Source organism: Misgurnus anguillicaudatus, chromosome 8, assembly GCF_027580225.2.
Source record: "Misgurnus anguillicaudatus chromosome 8, ASM2758022v2, whole genome shotgun sequence".
Classification (NCBI taxonomy): domain Eukaryota; kingdom Metazoa; phylum Chordata; class Actinopteri; order Cypriniformes; family Cobitidae; genus Misgurnus; species Misgurnus anguillicaudatus.
Window position 1 is genome coordinate 6,141,828 of NC_073344.2, and position 19,182 is coordinate 6,161,009.

The 19,182-nt window shown below is 37.4% G+C and overlaps 1 protein-coding gene across 21 annotated transcripts in view; it reads right to left on the reverse strand.

Annotated features, from left to right (window-relative positions):
• dlg1a (discs large MAGUK scaffold protein 1a) overlaps nt 1-19,182 on the reverse strand; it is a 181,635-nt gene that overhangs the window by 60,528 nt on the left and 101,925 nt on the right. For 10 of the 21 annotated variants that reach the window (XM_073870188.1, XM_073870187.1, XM_073870193.1 and 7 more), the window contains 2 exons: nt 1,654-1,752; nt 1,226-1,279 (listed from right to left, as the gene is read on the reverse strand). In XM_073870188.1, coding sequence (XP_073726289.1) covers nt 1,226-1,279; nt 1,654-1,752 — 153 coding nt within the window. Of the gene's footprint in view, nt 1-1,225; nt 1,280-1,390; nt 1,553-1,653; nt 1,753-7,332; nt 7,915-19,182 lie in introns of those variants that run through there. The other 11 variants (XM_073870190.1, XM_073870208.1, XM_073870194.1 and 8 more) reach the window with 4 other exon arrangements.

Here is a 19,182-nt window from a genome sequence, read left to right on the forward strand (position 1 = left end):
CAAAGGCCTGCCATTTTCAAATGGCTTCATATATATATTCAAAGCCATTCAGAAGTGCATATAAATAATAGCAAATCAATTATTAATAATCAATTATTCTGCTTATACCACAGTTACCACAGACATTGCTTAGGTGGCTATTTTAAGACATTTGACAGGTCAGATGTGCGTTTATCAAAAAATAATGCATACCCGTGGAACATTTCTCAACCAATCAGAATAAAGTTTATAACATCCCCATGGTATAATACTAGTTATAAAACGGTTAGTTCCAGTCCTTGATTCTGATTGGTCAATAGGTGTGCTTTATTCACGATAAAACACTGCTATGACTGCTTCACCCAACAGTTCTATTTAATATCACTGCGCCCTTAGCAACACCCTTAGCAACACATAAACATATAATGAGACAAAGTTTGAGAACAGTTTGTTGTTTTTATTTGAGCTTTCATGTTTTTGTTCGCAGTCAGGGACTATTTTTCTAGTGGAAGGAATGCTTTTATTGATTTAACTTCATGAAAGTTGCACTAATATTTTTTTACTTTAATATTGTGTAGTAACTGTTTTATAAAAGCAATAAGGTACTCGAGGCAAGTGCTGTATTGTGAATAAGTAACAGCTGAAGGGGTTGCAGGCACTCCGCTTCGCGTCGTGCCTAACAACGCCCTTCAGCCGTTACTTATTCACGATACAGCACTTGCCTCGAGTACCTTATTGCTTACATAAGCACTGTCAACTGAGTGTTGAAGGATATTAACTTCATAGTAAATATTATAAAGGCACAGGCAATATGTCATTTAGATGGAATGATGGCAGCAGTGTTCATGAAGGATGACAGAAGTAAGCTCAGCGTGTTTCTGGCACTGGATGTAAGGATTATCAGAAGCTGCTGAGACTGAAAGGATGGGCTTTGAAAAAGTATCACGGGACCCTGATAAATGTCAATCACAGTTACATCTCAAAGCCTGTAGAACATGGAAACTCCATAACATCTAAAGTCACAGAGGAGATTCTCAACGCTAAACAAGCATCACAATATAAGCTTTTAGATTTTTCGTCAACAAACAGATTTTTTTTAAATAAAACATGATGAGAGCATGTTTCCTTGAAGACAATTTCCTTCCTCTTGAAGGGCAACCCCATTAATATTCCAGTATCTTTTTTTACAAGATAAAAAGTATTCTGCAATAATGAAACTCAGTACATGAAGAAATTGGTCACTTACATAGGGTGATGCATCAAGGCTTTCTGTGTTTACCACAACTGGTGCTGGGCTTGCCTGCAAAGGAAACACGTGTTAATATGCTTCACAATTATAAATCATTGCTTCTTCTCCTAAACCCTAACTGAAAACTATTAAAAACATACCATATAAAAAATAATCACTTACTCTTGGCATGCTGATGCAGTATTACCATGGCATTTGCAAGAGATTAACAGCACAGACCATACGCAGCATAACATACTGCAGAATATGCAATACATAGGCCATTGGAAACATAATCCTTATGCAAACATCTAGCGGTTGTGTGAGAGAAGCGGTCTGTACACTACAAGTGCGCATCAGTGATATAGTGTATAAGTCTCTCTGCAATCTAACTTAAGAACACCGTCACTGAGATGGGTGGAGTAAAATCATGAGGAAAAAAAGACCTGTGACGTGGATGCAGGAATGGCAGGGATCTCGGCTGGGAGGGGTGAGATAGGGATCACAGGGATTATGGGAGCAGAGGGAGGAATGACATCTGCCTGCTAAACAATGACAGTGGAGGTCAGAGGTCAGACCAGATAACAAACAACAGTACTGATTTTCAAAAAAAAAAAAAAGTCAATTTCAGATCTACTAAATGAATTTTGAACAGACATGGCAATGGTAATGTAGTCATGATAACAAAGTAACAGATAGAAATCAAAATATGATTCAACTGGCTGGTAAATTGACGTTATTTTCTTAGAAAAGGTAACCACAAATTTTAATGTTTAACAGCATAAACAAAAAACATAAATAAAAGAATTCAAGAATGAAAGGGACATGATATTGAAGTATTATTTGTATTATATAGATTTAAATAGTAAACTGTGTGAAAGAATCAGCATCAGTGTAAATGTCAAGATGTGTGTATTGCTACATCTAAGCCATTTAATGAACAAAGATCTTCTCTCCATTACAACAATCTAAAAGCGGTAAAAATTATACATGTAACCAGCATCCTCCAACATAAAAAACACTATAGTACAATATTGATAGTTTTTGTGTGTCATCAAGCACTTAGGGGAAAGCCCTGGCAATTGAGCGCTATCCAGCTAAATTTCTTACCTGGATTGTTGCCGCGTATTGAAGCAACCACGTACAGTGATTAGTTACACTAACTGCTAAAGTTAGCTAAGAAGTTGTCATACAAACTTTTAATAAAAGTGCAATGAATTTTTTTATTTGTGCTCAGACTGAACTTTATTGCTTTTCATTAATATGATTTTATATATTATAATACAATACAATTACGTTAATATAATATTTTCGAACAAGTGAGGTGACGTATTTTCCTTCTTTGTGCGAGACGTCCGTTTCAATTAGTGATGTTACGTTCGTGAACGAATCGTTCTTTTTGAACGAATCTTTTAGGTGAACGAATCGTTCTCATTCACGCCATCCATTGACTCATATTTCTCGTTCACTGAAATTTCCCTCCCTTCTTGAGGAGCACGGACAAATGAAGCGCGGCTTTATTTCCGCCTTCAAAGAGTGACAAAACTACGAGCCAATGGCAATCGAGTATAAGCTGTGGCCGAGCATATGATTGGCTCAACGAACTGAATGAATACGCCCTTCACTGACCGAGCCGCTTTTTTGAGTCTGAACGAACGAGAGAGAGAGACAGGGATCGCGTTCTTAAACAAACTGAATAACTGGTACAAGTTACAACCTAATGAATGAGATGAATGAGAGGGATCGTATAGAAAGCGAGAGCAACGTAAACAATCTTGTGAAAGAATCATGTGGTTTTATTTTAGTAAAGTTATAGTAACCATGTTTAGGCGAACTATTTACCTTAATACAAATAATACAAATAATCAAGGTAATTACTGTTGAAAAATTTATATATCTATATAGTTTAATCCACCCTTTCACTGAATTTAAATCAGTCATCTGCGTCTGAACGAAGTCTTAAACGACATGACCGAAATTATATGATTCGTGAACGAGGATCTGATGACTGACTGAACCAGAGGAGGCATGCACGGGAGTCTTTATTTATTTACCACAAATCCAGATTAGATGTACTATAAATGTACGTGTGTCTTAATATATTCTGTAGCTTGATAAAATTATGCTTAGTATTTCACAATTTGAGCTTTATTAAAAACTAATGAGTTTTTGCAAGTCTTTCATTGTCTTATAACACACACATCTTCGCCACCTATTGGTGTATTTATGTAAAATTAAGAAATGGTCACTGAACGAATCAGTGAACTAGACTGAACAAATCATTTTGGTGAACAAACTGAAAATGAACAAGTCACCTAAATGAACAAAAATTTCCATCACTAGTTTCAATAGCCAGCCGGTAGAAAAAAAGTGGTGGGAGCATGCATAAAACATGATTAAAGGTGCAGTGTGTAAATTTTAGCAGCATCTAGTGGTGAGGTTGTGAATTGCAACCAACGGCTCAGTCCACTGCTCACCTCTTGCTTTTAAAACACATAGAGAAGCTACGGCAGCCGCCATCGGACAAACATGTCATCGTTGGAGACAACTTGGTAAAAAGGAATTTTTTGTCTGTTAAGGGCTTCTGTAGAAACATGGCTGCACAAAATGGCGGCTTCCATGTAAGGGGACCCTCTGTGTATGTAGATAAAATGTCTCATTCTAAAGGCAATAAACACATAACGGTTCATTAAAAAAAAAGGTCTTTATACACCCCTGATAATATAGTTTCGTATATTATTTTGCATTTCTGTCAAGAGATCCTTCTAAAAATTACAAACTGGACCTTTAAAAACAGTTATGGTAAATATTACATCAATAAGGTGGATAAGGCAAAACATTTTCCACAAAATACATGCAAACATATCTGCTTCTCTATGGAGAGTCCAATGTAAACTGCTGATTTCTTTCCCACCAGCCCACTGGTACAGTAGGTCACGTGACTGATAACTATCAATACACAAGCACTAAAGTGAACTTTAGCAAATACTACAGTGTTTTTGAATGTTACTATAGTATAAACTATAGTAAATATATACTATATTACTATTGTATAAATACTACAATATGTAATTAATAAGGTGTGCATTATTTTCAAATAATACAAAGGACCGGAGTCAATTAATCCGTTTATACCACAGTTACCACAAAAATTGCTGGTGGTTATTTGAAGACATTTGACAGGTTAGGTGTGCATTTTACAGAAAAATAATCAACACCCGTGCAACATTTCTTAACCAATCAGAATAAAGCATTGAACAGGCCTGTGGTACAACAAATGTGATGTTTTTTTTTTTATTTTAGGATTGTTGTGAAGCACACAATAACAAAATAAGAAATGTAGCCCTTCTTGTTTAACAAAACTTGAAATACAGTGCACATTGACTGTGGAGTGTGCACTGTTGTGACAGGATCTGACGCAAGCACTATCTATCTATGGGAGTTCAGCAGATTCCAACTCTACAGGAGCAAAAATCAGGGCTGCCATCCTGTCAGTAAGTAGACATCCGCTGAAACTGGCCCTTTGCTCAGGCTGCCTGTGTCAGCGTTCCGAAACAAAGGCGATCTGATCCACTACCCCTTGTCCAAGCATCAAGCACACGGTCAAAGGAGACGGATATTTAGTCCGCTTCACCCAGTCAGCTTCAGGCACAACATTGCTACTACTACAGGTTTCCATTTCAACAATCCCCAAATAGGGTTGTGGCAGAGATCTGATATGGTACACATCACGGTGGTATAATTGAGTGAGACTGCAGAAATAACGTATTCAGCTACAGCGTATTTTCCTGGCTACATTGACCAGCGGTCCTTATATAACAATCTATTTATACTGAATGGCATGTTATTATGGCTGTGGTACAGTAGTCATGGCCTGCGATCTGTGATGTTAAAATTAGAATCAATCACTAGTATTGATCAGAGTGACTGGTTTAGAGTTCAGTCTAAACTCCCACCAATGTCTCAAATGAATAACAAAACATCCCCCACACACACAACATGATTGGATATACAAAATAAATCCAATTAAAAAGTAGTAATATTTAAAAAAAATAAAAAATAATAATAAATAAAAATCATACATTACAGTGAATACAGTGGGAATGCTTCAATAAGGTAACCAAAACTGGCTTTTATTGACATAGCCAGTGTTGGGGAAAGTTACTTTTAAAAGTGATGCATTACAATAAAGACCCTCTTACTGTTTGTACACAATGATAACGTATGCGCGCACAGTTTGGCAACCGAAGTATGGCAAGAATCAGCAGTGAAGCAACGCAGACAGAGAAAGTCATTTTAAAAAGTTGACTTATCAACTTTTTCAACACGGCTACCAGATTAGTGTACTATAGTGGAGTGGATAGAAGACGTTAGCAGATGGCCAAATATAAAGTGGCCAGATACATATATACATATATTAGTATATTATATTAGTGCAACCAAACGCAACAACCAGACATTGTGATGCTGGGAAACCGTTTTAATAAACTTTCTGAGTTGCTAACAACCTGTTAGAACCAATGGGGAATAACACCACTTCTGTTGCCAAAATGCGCACGCAGGCTATTTGATTACGTGGGCTGTAAAAGGGTCTATTAAGTTACTCCCCAAAAAAGTAACTAATTGCGTTACTTAGTTACTTTTCATGGAAAGTAATGCTTACGTTACTTTTAAGTTACTTTTGCGTTACTTTTTTAATTGGCTGAGGCTTGATCTCTTTCAGGCCTTGCAGGTGTTTTTTATGATCGCTCTGGCCTGCCATCTCAGTTTCTGACTCAAACTGTTCCCGCTCTGGCGCACAGAGTGCGTACTTCTACGTTAATATGTTCAGTTTAATTCAGTACATTATTGTATTTTTAAATTGAATTAATTAAACTGAAAAGTAACTCACATTACTTTTTGTATTATAATAATAATCCTCTATGACGTATGCGGTTGACAAATATGACTTTCGGAAGACGCACACGAAATCTTGGCTAGGACGCGTCCGGGAAGAATGGTACGTATGGTCACACTAATATATTTATTAGGTCTGAAGCTCTTTTTCTTTTCTTGGAATCTTCCGTCAAGGGTTGTCGCTGCTTCTTTCCCGGCTCTGCCATTTGCAACAATCGCTCGCCGTTTCGTTCGCCTGCTTCTGTGTTGTTTGCCGCAAAGTGATCCTGCTTCTCGCGATATCTGAGACTTTGCAAGACTGAAGGACACCGGGTCGGATACACTGAACTTGCAAGTGGGCTATTCTTCTTACAGGTGGTAGGGGCGGGCGAGAGAGTGTTCATTCGTCCTGTAATGAGTCATTTAACCATATACCGACTTACGAAGATGATTTATTAACATAAAAATGCTGCCTTGTGTCCCTTTAATGTGTACATTAAAGTAATGCGTTACTTTACTCGTTACTTGAGAAAAGTAATATTATTACGTAATGCGCGTTACTTGGAATGCGTTACCCCCCAACACTGGACATAGCATTATAAAATATTACAATACACTGCAAAAAATATTTTCAAGAAAAAAAAACTTACTATTTTTGTATTGTTTTCAGTAAAAATATCTAAAAGTTCTTAAATTAAGATGCTTTTTCTTGATGAGCAAAACGATCCAAGAAAATAAGTCTAGTTTTTAGAACAAAAATATCAAATTTAAGTGATTTTGTGCATGAAACAAGCAAAAAAATCTGCCAATTGGGTAAGCAAATTTTCTTGAATTTTTTGGGAATTTAGTGTTTAAGAAAAATGTTCAAGATTTTTTTTTACTTACCCCATTGGCAGTTTTATGCACAAAATCACTTAAATTTGATATTTTGGTCTAAAAACTAGACTTATTTTCTTGGGTCGTTTTACTCATCAAGAAAAGAATCTTAATTTTGCAGTGTTAACTTTAATAAAAATTAATTTTACATAGTTTGTTCATGCAGATTTTGAATAATAATACACCTGATTTAAATAACACGCTTTACACCTCTAATAATGTCTTCTCAAAGCCAATTCACCAATTATAAATCTTAAGCAACAACTACACAAACACTTTGTAACGGACATCAGGGTTAAAAATAAAATAACCAAAACTACCTCCAAAGACCAAAACCAACTTCCTCTCACAGTGCCATCTCCTAGGACACATACCTTATCCAATGAAAACGTGCCCCAAGTATTGCCAAGCCACAAGCCACTGGAAGAGGCTCTGACTTTAGCTGTGCTTTTGGTGGGGCTCTTTTTGACACTGTCCCTCAGGTTGGTGAACTTGCCTCTGCTCTTGGTAAAAGCCGGAAGGGTGCAGGAACTGTACTGCGGAGCCCTGCGGGACATCAGAGGAGCCTGCTGGATGCTCACCAGGGTGGGTGGAGACAGGTGAGGCAGTTGTTGCTGCTGGTGCAAATGATGGTGAAAATGATGATGGAACTGCGGTTGTTGTACCGTTTGTCTCGACATTCCGGTGAGCGCACCTTGCATATGTCCCACCCTTTGGTGCATGATGGGATGGTTGCAGTTGGCCACCTCTGGCAACCCATGCCGACAGTCCACGTAAGCCCCACAGCAGTATTCATGATTGTGGCAGTAGGTGTTCATTATTTTTCAAGCGTAAGGTCACTACAAGAGACCAGCACGCTTATGCCAGGTTAAAAGATGAATGGTGCAGTCTGCAAAATGATGAATCTGGTAAAAGAGAGGACACACCGTGGCCGTACAGTAAATCCCGTCCTTTACCCTTGATTCCACTCTTCTGCCAAACCTCTCTTACTCTCTATGTCTCTTTCCGCCTCGCTCACTGTCATCCCCCTGCACTTGCTCGCCAATTAATGAGCTCCAATGGGCACTGCACATGACAGCACACAGTCCTTTCTGCAGGCATGAATAATCAATGCTCCATTCTTGATTTCAGCATTTGTGTCCGGTGCTCGCTTAGGACGGTCTGCGCAGCGCTTCTCGAACAACAGCGGATTTGCACCCTGCACGTCTGATTCACAAGGCTTTTTGTAGTCTGATTCAAAGCATTAACTCGGGTCACAAAGTGATGGGTCACAGGGGATAAACGCAATCTCTATTAAATGCTTACCGAACGGGCCTGTGCTGTGTATGGAAGCATATGATGGTGGAGAACGTGAGGAAATATTTGAATTACTTTACCTTGACTATTCACAACAAAGCTTTATTTATACCTGCATTCACGCTTAATGCTTTGTTATTCATAGCTCTGCACTGTTTATTTTTTTATTTAAGCATATAAGGATCAACGAAGCATCACTTTAATATGATATATGCTCTATATATGGTTTGTAAAAATTAATTATTAAATCAATTGAGTAATCAAATATGCAAACTTTATATTATTTGAATATACAACCCTATAGTTTATCTTAACCAGTTTCTTATAGAATAAAGTAAAAAGCATAAAATACAATGAGAAACTTGCAAGTATAAGGACATTTTTTTTTATCTCTGACGCATCAAAGTTCAAACTGCTTGCTTTAGTACAGTATTTTCCGGACTATAAGCCGCACCGGAGTATAAGCCGCATCATTCAAAAATGCGTCATTAAGACGAAATAACATATATAAGTCGCAGTGGACTATATGTCGCGTTTATTTAGAAAATTATTTCACAAAATCCAAGCCAAAGAACAGACATTTAATCTGGAAAGGCGAGTTATTCAACTAAACAATAGCAGACAGAACCGTAAGCTGAATAGATGTCTGTACGTTAAAGTAATATTATCAGTTATTTAAACGATAAACCATAGCATACTGAACTTACCTAGAAGGTTGAATAGTCTAAATTAACAGAACAAGCCAACTAGCGTGAAGTTCGCATACTCGTCATTCCACATTACTGAATCCATTAAATTACATAAATACAGGAGAGGCATATAGCGGACTCTTGCTGTAGACGGTAATGATGTCTCTTGCCTCATAAATGTCAAAATGTATTCATACTGACTTACAAGGCACACCTGACTATAAGACGCAGCACCAGCCAAGTTATGAAAAAAACACGGCTTATAAACCGAAAAATACGGTACTTAAAACAGAGACTCCACATTTTTATAAATTAAAATAATGGGTCTCATTCACTAAGCTTGCATATGCACAAATTTGTGCTTGAGATGTGCACACGGATGTTTCACGAACAAATCGTGATTCAACAAAAACTTTCGTATCAAAATGTCTTATAAATGTACGCAAAACCACTCGTACGCAATAATCACGTACCCTGTAATTAAATACTAGGCTATAATTATAATGTGTATGATGTTGATATATACATTTTTTATTATAATTTATATCATGTTATATAATAATATTTTTTGTATTATAAATTATTATGCATGATCTATATTGTTATTATTATATAAATGATAGTATACAGTGTTATACCCTACTTATTTTTTCTACACATATAAAGTAATGACAAATATATGCATTACATATATGCACGTACGCAATAATCACGTACCCTGTAATTAAATACTAGGCTATAATTATAATGTGTATGATGTTGATATATACATTTTTTATTATAATTTATATCATGTTATATAATAATATTTTTTGTATTATAAATTATTATGCATGATCTATATTGTTATTATTATATAAATGATAGTATACAGTGTTATACCCTACTTATTTTTCTACACATATAAAGTAATGACAAATATATGCATTACATATATGCACGTAATGACAAATCTTCACGCTTTCCTTCATCTCTATATGAAGCGTCTGCTTAATGCCCAACGTAAACGTCATATAAATGTAATGAGAAGTGTAAACGTCAATCACTTGATCTCCTGTCTCATTTTATTTTAGATACAGATGTGCGTCTCTGTCATATTAATTAAATGTTACATTTGTTAATGCATTAAGTACTTCTTTAAAGTTACTCCGGTCAGTGGACAGCACTGGCTTCCTCCAGCGACAGCAAAAACTCCCAAATAAAAAAATGCAAAACAAAACATAACTGCTTTGAGTTCGATGCACAGGGAACACAAATACTGATAATAATATCTAGCTTAAATGTCTTGTAAGTTGTTAAGCAATTTTACAGTGAATAAATAACTTTTACAAATATAATTACAAATATTTAAAATATACATATCAAATATCATCAAACACTGAAAAATATTGGGACAATATTCAAAAACATTGCCCAGCCCTAGTTTTCATGTTGTCCAATGTAATAAAGAGAATCGCCTCAGGCACTGATGTGGTCAGAGATAACAGACGGGCTAGATGTACATTAGGATTGGCCAGATGTGAATGTACTGTTTCCTGTCGACTGCACCCTTTATTGCTCCCTGTGCTGTGTCTTAAAGCGACGGGGGGGGGGGGGGGGGGGTAATAGAAAGAGGAAAGAAAAGGAGAGACAGAGAACACTTCTGCTTGAGGACTTTCAAACAACCCAAAAACGAACACTGAAAGGAAAATTACAATGAACTGGAAAAACATCAATGAGTGATAGTGCTAAAAACAACACATTAAATTTATTAGTAAACTTTTGCTACTGATTTTTTGTTTAAACCTGAATAAAATAAAAAATGTTTTACATATCATATGCTAAAAAAAATCTCTGGACCCTCAATGACCATAGTGATCTTTTTCTTGCATATAAAACAGACAGATACACCTCATGCTGTACAGCAGATGGCTCCATACACACAGTCATACTCGGACTGAAGCAAAAAGGCCTAATATTTCACTTCTACCACTCTTAAATATATATTTTTTTAAATCCACTTATTATGGCGTCATATAGTCTGTTTTATCTGAGGTCCATTAATGTATAAAACAAGGTGAGATGTGTTGCCTTTTGATAAAAAAATAATAATTTAAACCAGCTGTAGTTTATATTAAATATTTAAAAAAAACTTGCATCATTAGGCTCACAGTTGTCTCTCCATAGTAGAAAACTGAGCTAGCTAAATGCTTTAAACTAAAGGACTTTAAACTTGCAAATATTGTCTGCATTAAAAAAAAGAAAAGACAAAAGCAGACTCTGGATGACTAAATCAGTACTGATCAAAGAGACTGGTTGCTAATGCAAAATGTAGGCAATAACATTGATCTGTAAAATCCATAACAAGCCTAATATATATCATTTTGTTTCAAAACTCGATTGTAGACTAGCAGTGTTGTTCAGGTTTACCCCGAAGACTTGATTTAGGCCAACATCTTATGTTACCGGCTTGCATTTCCTTTTAATCAATAAAGACAGCTGTTCACGAGACTTGATAGACATTACATCCTTCCTCTGCTTGGGTCTAATGAACTTGTTCAAAAGCCAGTGGCCATTAAATACAGGGTATTTATGACCAAAAAGTACAAGTTTTAAGAGTACAAGAACATGATATTTATTCAATTGGTCTCCTCCTTGCAGTACACTTAAGAGAGAGACCATAGAGATGCATTTCACTTCTGAGACATCGCTTCTTATTACATTACGGAGTACAGCCACTACACTATAATAAATGCATCTCAAGAACTTAAAGACATTATACTCTGCGCTTCAACAGCCTAAACCACAAAGGGAGACGCTGCCAATAATTATATTCCTTTAACATTCACTTCCTTTGTAATGAATACGAGATAAGTGAAACATGTTTGAAAACACTGCTTTTAAATTATACACGTTAGCCTTAGGATTTCATCAAGTAACTGAAAAATAAAATTAAGAGATCTGATACTTGTCCAATTTATTTATAAAGCTCCTTTTTGCAAGGTTGCTTTTTTCAAAGCAGATTTACATGAAAGATAAAAAGAAACCACAGAAAATTGGAAAAATATTATATATATTTATACAACAGTTCTTTCTGGTTCTCGAATCTGATTGGCTAAGAGCCCTTCCCAGCATCATTTTCTCTTTATCTGGAGCATCTGTTAATGCATCTCTCCTCCCCGAAATGCCCTTAAAACCATGCAAAAATGCAGTTTGCAACTGCAGGAAAGGACACTGGCTCACTATACATTGGGACACTTGGCCTCTGGCCTAATCACAGCCGTGATGATTTAGAGCTATATCACACTCCTACAATATAGATATTATATAGAAAATATAGTTTAATAGCTAATTTTATTTTCCTCATATACAGTGGCGGAACTAGAATTTTATAAATGGGGTGGCCAGGGGGCGGCCAAGGCTACTTTAGGGGGTCCATATAGTTTATGAAACAAAAACAATGTCTAACCCTGTATCAAAAAAGCATGAATGAATCTCATGATTGCTCACATTACCCCACATTAGATATCTTCCTACTGCACTGCAAAAAATGTAACTGAAGCGAGAAAACTTTACTTAAACTTGTTAACTGCAGTCACTTAGATAGAAGTTGGTCAGGAAAGTACAAATAGCAGCGCTTAACACTAAGCAATTTCTTATTTTGTTATTTAAAAACAGTTTATCAGGGTTATACAGTAAAAGCGAATCGGAATGCAATAAAATGTTATTCAGTTAAGAATACAAAACCAGCTGTTTAATGAACACTACAGTATAACAAATGTTTTGTGGATTTGTCCATTTCAGCCAAAAAGATACGAACATGAACTCATTTAAGCTTTGTGCACGCACGTAATCGAAGTGCCATGTCGCTAACATGATGCGCGTTGCGTTTTCAAGTTCAAGGTGGCAGTCTAGTCCAACACATTAAATCTTATCATTATGAAGTAAAATGATCACTTGAATAATAAAAACATGACATGGCAAACAGGCCAGTCTATATTAAATAAGCTTAGACTCCACAAAAAGACAAATACTATACTCTTCAAACTTACGATAAAATCGTGTTCGCAACATTAATATTCTCTTCTCTTAAAAGAAAACATCACCGTTTATCAATATTTTACTATGTTCTTACCTCAACTTAGATTAATTAATACATACCTATCTTTTTTCAATGCGTGCACTTTTAATCTTTGTACAGCGCTTCTTGAATGTGTTAGCATTTAGCCTAGCCCCAATCATTCCTATGGCTCCAAACAAGTTTTATTTTGCGCCCCCATACTTATTCATGTAACTACTCATGTAAAAGTCTTTAAATAGGGAAAATATGGAAGTGTTTGTTGGCTTCTAAATTTATCCCTGTTTGGAGCCGTAGGAATGAATGGAGCTAGGCTAAATGCTAACACATTCAGAAGGCGCTGTACAAAAATTAAAAGTGCATGCATTGAAAAAAGATGGGTATGTATTATCGGTAGAAACATTAATCTTTATTGAAAGTGGGTCATATTTGTAGTCGAAATGGAACATAAATTTAGAATTTTGTGCCAATTTGACCCGAGAAAAGACTTTAGGGCACATTTGTATGGAAAACTACAACTCCCCCAATGCACCACAATGCACAGCTCTGCAAGCCATTCTCATTAATCGTAACACCGCTCAGATATGCTATTGTTTACATACATGCCACATTGGTATAACAAAGAAAATAGAAACACTCACTTTATAGTCAGACTTGGGTAGAAGCAAGCTTCATTCAGTTTCTGATATATTTTTGAGAGTGCTTGGCCAAACACGTACACTCCCAGAGAGAAAATGCCGCATCCTGCACACAATCGCGTCCACCGCACAATATGTATACTCAACAGATGTGCTGGCTCAGCGCTTGTGCTCGTAAGCCGAAACACGTCAGTGAAATAAACACACGCAAAGTACCTCTCTTCTCCGGGAACATTCACCCAACAAACGTCCATATCCTGATCTGATGCGGAAATGTTATAAAGAAAGCACACAGTGAGAGTACAGCCACTACTAGTCCGTCCAAGCTCTCGCCAGTCTGGGCTTCTCTGCGCAGAGGCCGAGGGTTGCTGCGTCTTTCCGGGCTCCTCTACGCAGCCGAAGCCCAGGCTCCGGCCTACTCCTCGGGCTTCTGTTCCTCCATCTGCCTGAGCTATTTGTTGTATTGTGGCTTATAAAGGTGCCATGAACAGCGGATTAGAGCATCAGGCTTGCGAAATCACCCTCTTCCATATAATATTGATTAACTTCCGCTATTATTGTAACATGAAGTCTGGCTCACTCCACAACGTCTGTTAGCTTAGCTTAGCATTTAGATGACAGCTTATTGTTTTTTCCGTCTGTTTTCGTATATTTTCGTAAGTCCCACCCACTTATATGTAATAGGTCTGTAACGTGAGTGGGTCCCACCAATAGCCCCCATCTTGGAAAAATGAGGAATGAGTGTTTGTAGTCTTACACCCTCGACAAAGATACAGCAGTTCCTTCTTTCAATGTTGCAAAATTATGGTTTTTACATCAATGAAAAAAGGAAGTGCAACACTGAAATCTGTATTTCTCCCGTCTCAGGGGAAACTGAGGAAATGATGCACGACCATTCAAAAACATGACTGGGGTTCAAACAATACAAAGCTTAATGCAAATCACTGAAGTGTCCCTTTAAGTTGAGACAAGAACATAGTTAAATATTGGAAAACATGTTTTTAATAATGTGCTTCGCTGCCGCACATCGAAATAAACATGCCGAATAATACGAAGCGAATTATTAAAGGGAGTGAAACTAGCGCATTAAATTTGGGGTGGCCAGTCAGTGCCACCCGGGACACCCCTCTGGCTCCACCACTGCTCATATCTTTGACTATCAAAGATTTAGTTAATTAACATGATAAAACAAGAGTCAAATTAAACAGCCTTTTATCTTACATGGAAATGGCCCTAAAAGAAGAAAAAATTATATGGCCCTTAAAGAAATAGTCTACTCATTTTCAATATTAAAATATGTTATTACCTTAACTAAGAATTGTTGATACATCCCTCTATCATCTGTGTGTGTGCACGTAAGCGCTGGAGCGCGCTGCGATGCTTCGATAGCATTTAGCTTAGCCCCATTCATTTAATGGTACCATTTAGAGATAAAGTTAGAAGTGACCAAACACATCAACGTTTTTCCTATTTAAGACGAGTAGTTATACGAGCAAGTTTGGTGGTACAAAATAAAACGTAGCGCTTTTCTAAGCGGATTTAAAAGAGGAACTATATTTTATGGCGTAATAGCACTTTTGGGAGTACTTCGACTCGCCTGAAAAGTCCGCTTCCCTTCTCACTCTCATAATGGGAGAGGGAGGGTGTTACTGCGCCGAGTCCAAGTACTCCCAAAAGTGCTTTTACGCCATAAAATATAGTTCCTCTTTTAAATCCGCTTAGAAAAGCGCTACGTTTTATTTTGTACCACCAAACTTGCTCTTATAACTACTCGTCTTAAATAGGAAAAACGTTGATGTGTTTGGTCACTTATAACTTTATCTCTAAATGGTACCATTGAATGAATGGGGCTAAGCTAAATGCTATCGAAGCATCACAGCGCGCTCCAGCGCTTACGTGCACGCACACAGATGACAGAGGGACGCATCAACAACTCCCAGCTAAGGCAACAACATATTTCAACACTGAAAATGAGTAGACCATTCCTTTAACTTTTTTTAAAAAAAAGTTATTAAACTGTCCCTATTAAACTCAAGGTTTTTTCCCCATAAGTGGAGTTTTGGTTCCTTGATGCTGACACTCGGTTGGTTTGCTTACAGGGAGACTGCTGACATTAGCTTAGTGTTTTATACATTCTGTTAATATAGCTTATGGAATAATATAGCTTATATCTTGTAATAGTCCAGCTGCAAACCTAAAGACACCACTGTTAAATTTCTAGGTGTGGTGCTGGGCTGCACTTAAAAGGGCCATGGCATGAAAATCTGACTTTTTCCATGTTTAAGTGCTATGATTGGGTCCCCAATGCTTCTATTAACCTAGAAAATGTTGTAATTCCCCCTTAAAGACTGTCTAAATATTCAACGATGTCGTTACCGCTCATAGTTTTCCACTGAAACTATAGCCCTGCCTTTGAGAGACAGTAACCACAGCTGTACGTGTACTTGTACATACTTAACCCCAATCTGGTCAAGAGGTGCTGCCAATACAAAGTACCACAATATGCTGTTTTGAATGAAAGCATCAGCTTAATGGCAAATTATTTATTAATGAGCACTCGATTGTCCATTGCAACAACAACAAAAAACCACTCTAATATGGACTGCGTCTTATTTGTTGAAACCAGATCTGTATTGTTTTAAACTGGGAAACAAAATGTTCTGTTGCCGTGATTCATTGAAGAGAATGTCTCCTACTCACACACAGCCCACAGATATCTCTCCTCCACCTACCATCGGCCAGCTTGTACAGGAACGCCGCATCTCCACATACTGAGAAGCTGTCGTCTCCCTGAGAAGAAATTTTAATCTACTACAACATTGCAGCGGTCATAAATTACGCCAGCAAGAAGGCTCCTTCTTTTGTCTCGGCTGAACTAATAGGGTTAATGGGCAGGGTCACGAAGAGCGATTGGGTGGATAACACAACGTTGATTGATGAATCAATGACCGTCTCATCTGTTGTTTACCCCAGAGCAAGAGTTTCCACCTGCTCAGCGTCCCTGATGAAGGAGGCGATGTCATGCAAACCTCTATGTTCGACAGATACCAGAAATAAATAAACAAGTGCTACCACATGATGAAATGTCCTTGCTTGATGATTGCTATGGTAACGCCATGGCAACAGCTGAAGCTGCAGCGAGACCTGCAAGGCTATGCATGCTCACAGGATGACTGCAGCGAATCTTAAACTTGTTCCTTAACATGAATTTGCTGGGGAACCTATGCTGGGATATTTAGTTGCACATTTACATCTACTTGTGTTTAGTTAGGGTAAATATAGTCAAAATCATTTCAACAGTAAGAGTTTCCACAGTTTCTATCTAATTTAACCTGACACAAACAGTAGTAAACATTTACAGTTAGCATACGCGTTTATCCAAGCGACTTACAAAGATAAGGGAACAATCAAGCGATTTGTCATAGGAAAGCAATAATATAAGAAGTGCTATACCAAGTTACAAGTTTTCACAATTAGCTTCTTACTTAAAACAGTAAATCACAGGAAGGTGTGCTTCATGTCTTGGTGGGTGTATGTTTGAAACTTGGCATACGGTATCATTCCAGCAAGAGAAACAGGTGGCACCGAGACATATTATATACATATTACTGTATTGCACATTATGGGTAGAAGCCAGCAACAAACTGCTTTTCTATTACATCGATATCTGAGTCTATACACAAAAAGTAATGCAATAATAATGTGCATTAAGCTAATGCTATAGTATGTTTTACAGTATGATTTGTTTACAATGGTCAGTCTGCCTTTCGCTTAAGATATCCATGTAAAAATTCTAACATGATCAATTCTCAAAATGAGAAAATCTCTACACTACTGTAAATTACATTCCAATACATAAAAATATCAAGTTTGTCTATCTGCTGCATACAGAATATACACACACACACACACACACACACACACACACACACACACACACACACACACACACACACGAGAGTTAGATTTTAATCACAAATTCTTTTTTACAAGGCTTCATCGCATCAATATTTTAATTAAATTGTAATTAAGAAGCCCAGAAATATACAGTAAGATTTACACATTTGGCAGGCACTTTTATTCAAAGTGACTTACAGCGAACTTAAAGGGACACTAAACTTAAAAAAAAACATGCTCACCCTCAGGTCCCCCAGAGCTTGATTGAAAAATTAGACTTTTACAGTTTTGGAATCCATTTAGCCAATCTCTGGATCTGGTGGTACCACTTTTAGCATAGCTTAGCACAATCCATTGAATCTGATTAGACCATTTAGCATCGAGCTCAATAATAACCAAAGAGTTTCGATATTTTTCCTAGTTAAAACTTGACTGTTCTGTAGTTACATTGTGTACTAAGACCGACGGCACGGCGCAGTAGACGCGATTCTGTCTCATTTGCGCGTGTAGTTCACGCGAATGGCACAAATTGAGCGTCTGGCGCGGTACACGGGAATGGTGCTTTTGGTGCATTTTGCGTTTGACGCGAATTTGCGGCTGACGCCCAAGTTGAAAAATTTTAACTTTGGTAGATTTTTGCGCGTTAACCAATCAGGAGCCTGCTTGCTGCGGTGGCGGCAGCCCCGCCTGGAGTCACTTATTCAACATGAAGGAAGGCTCAATATTGTTTGTAAGCAGTCACCCGGAGCTATACAACACAAGCTCTTATTTCTATAGAGACAGGAATAAAAAGGACCTCGCTTGGAAGAGTGTCAGTGAGGACGTTGGGCAACCTGGTAAGTTGTAAATACACATTTCACTTTTGAGTCACGTGACGTTTATCGACCTGCGCCGTTTATTTTCCCCCTATAGTAAGGTGACCAAATACAAACCGGTAACTCTCTCAATAAATGCACAGTCAACATCAGCCATCTTGCAAACAGACAACCACATAGCACTTGCCCCTCCCACAAGAAGCGGATTTTGTCTCTGACGCGCGTCTACTTCACTCTAGACGCGAAAATGCATTCAAACTGTTCAAGCGGCAAACTAGGCGTGGTAGACGATATTATGATATTACGCAGCTATGCTAAAAGTGGTACCGCCAGACTGGGACATCACATGAATGGATTCCAAAATGGTAAAAATCAAACGTTTAACTCTAGGGGAGCTGGAAAATGAGCATATTTTCAAAAAAAGTGGAGTATCCCTTTAAGGTATACATTTCAATGGTATAAGTGTTACCAACCCACAACCTTTGTGCTACTAATGCAATGATCTACAAAGTGAGCTACAGTAACACGTGTATACATTAGAAGTTACCATACTCTTACCATATCATATTGTTCCTGTCTCTTTAAGGTTTTTAGAACAAAAACTAGGCCATTCGCATATTTACAATTTAAAGGGAAATTCCGCCTTGAAATGATCCTAGGGTTAATAACAAACGTGTACCGAGTTCGACCGTTCACTGGAGTTTGTTTTCATGCTAGTCTAACGTGACCAGTGTTATTGCTAAACGCAAATTAGCATGTTATGGTAGCCTTCGGGGCTTCAGTGCATTAAAAACGAAATCGCTATGTCTATACTACTAATAATGCTCAAAAT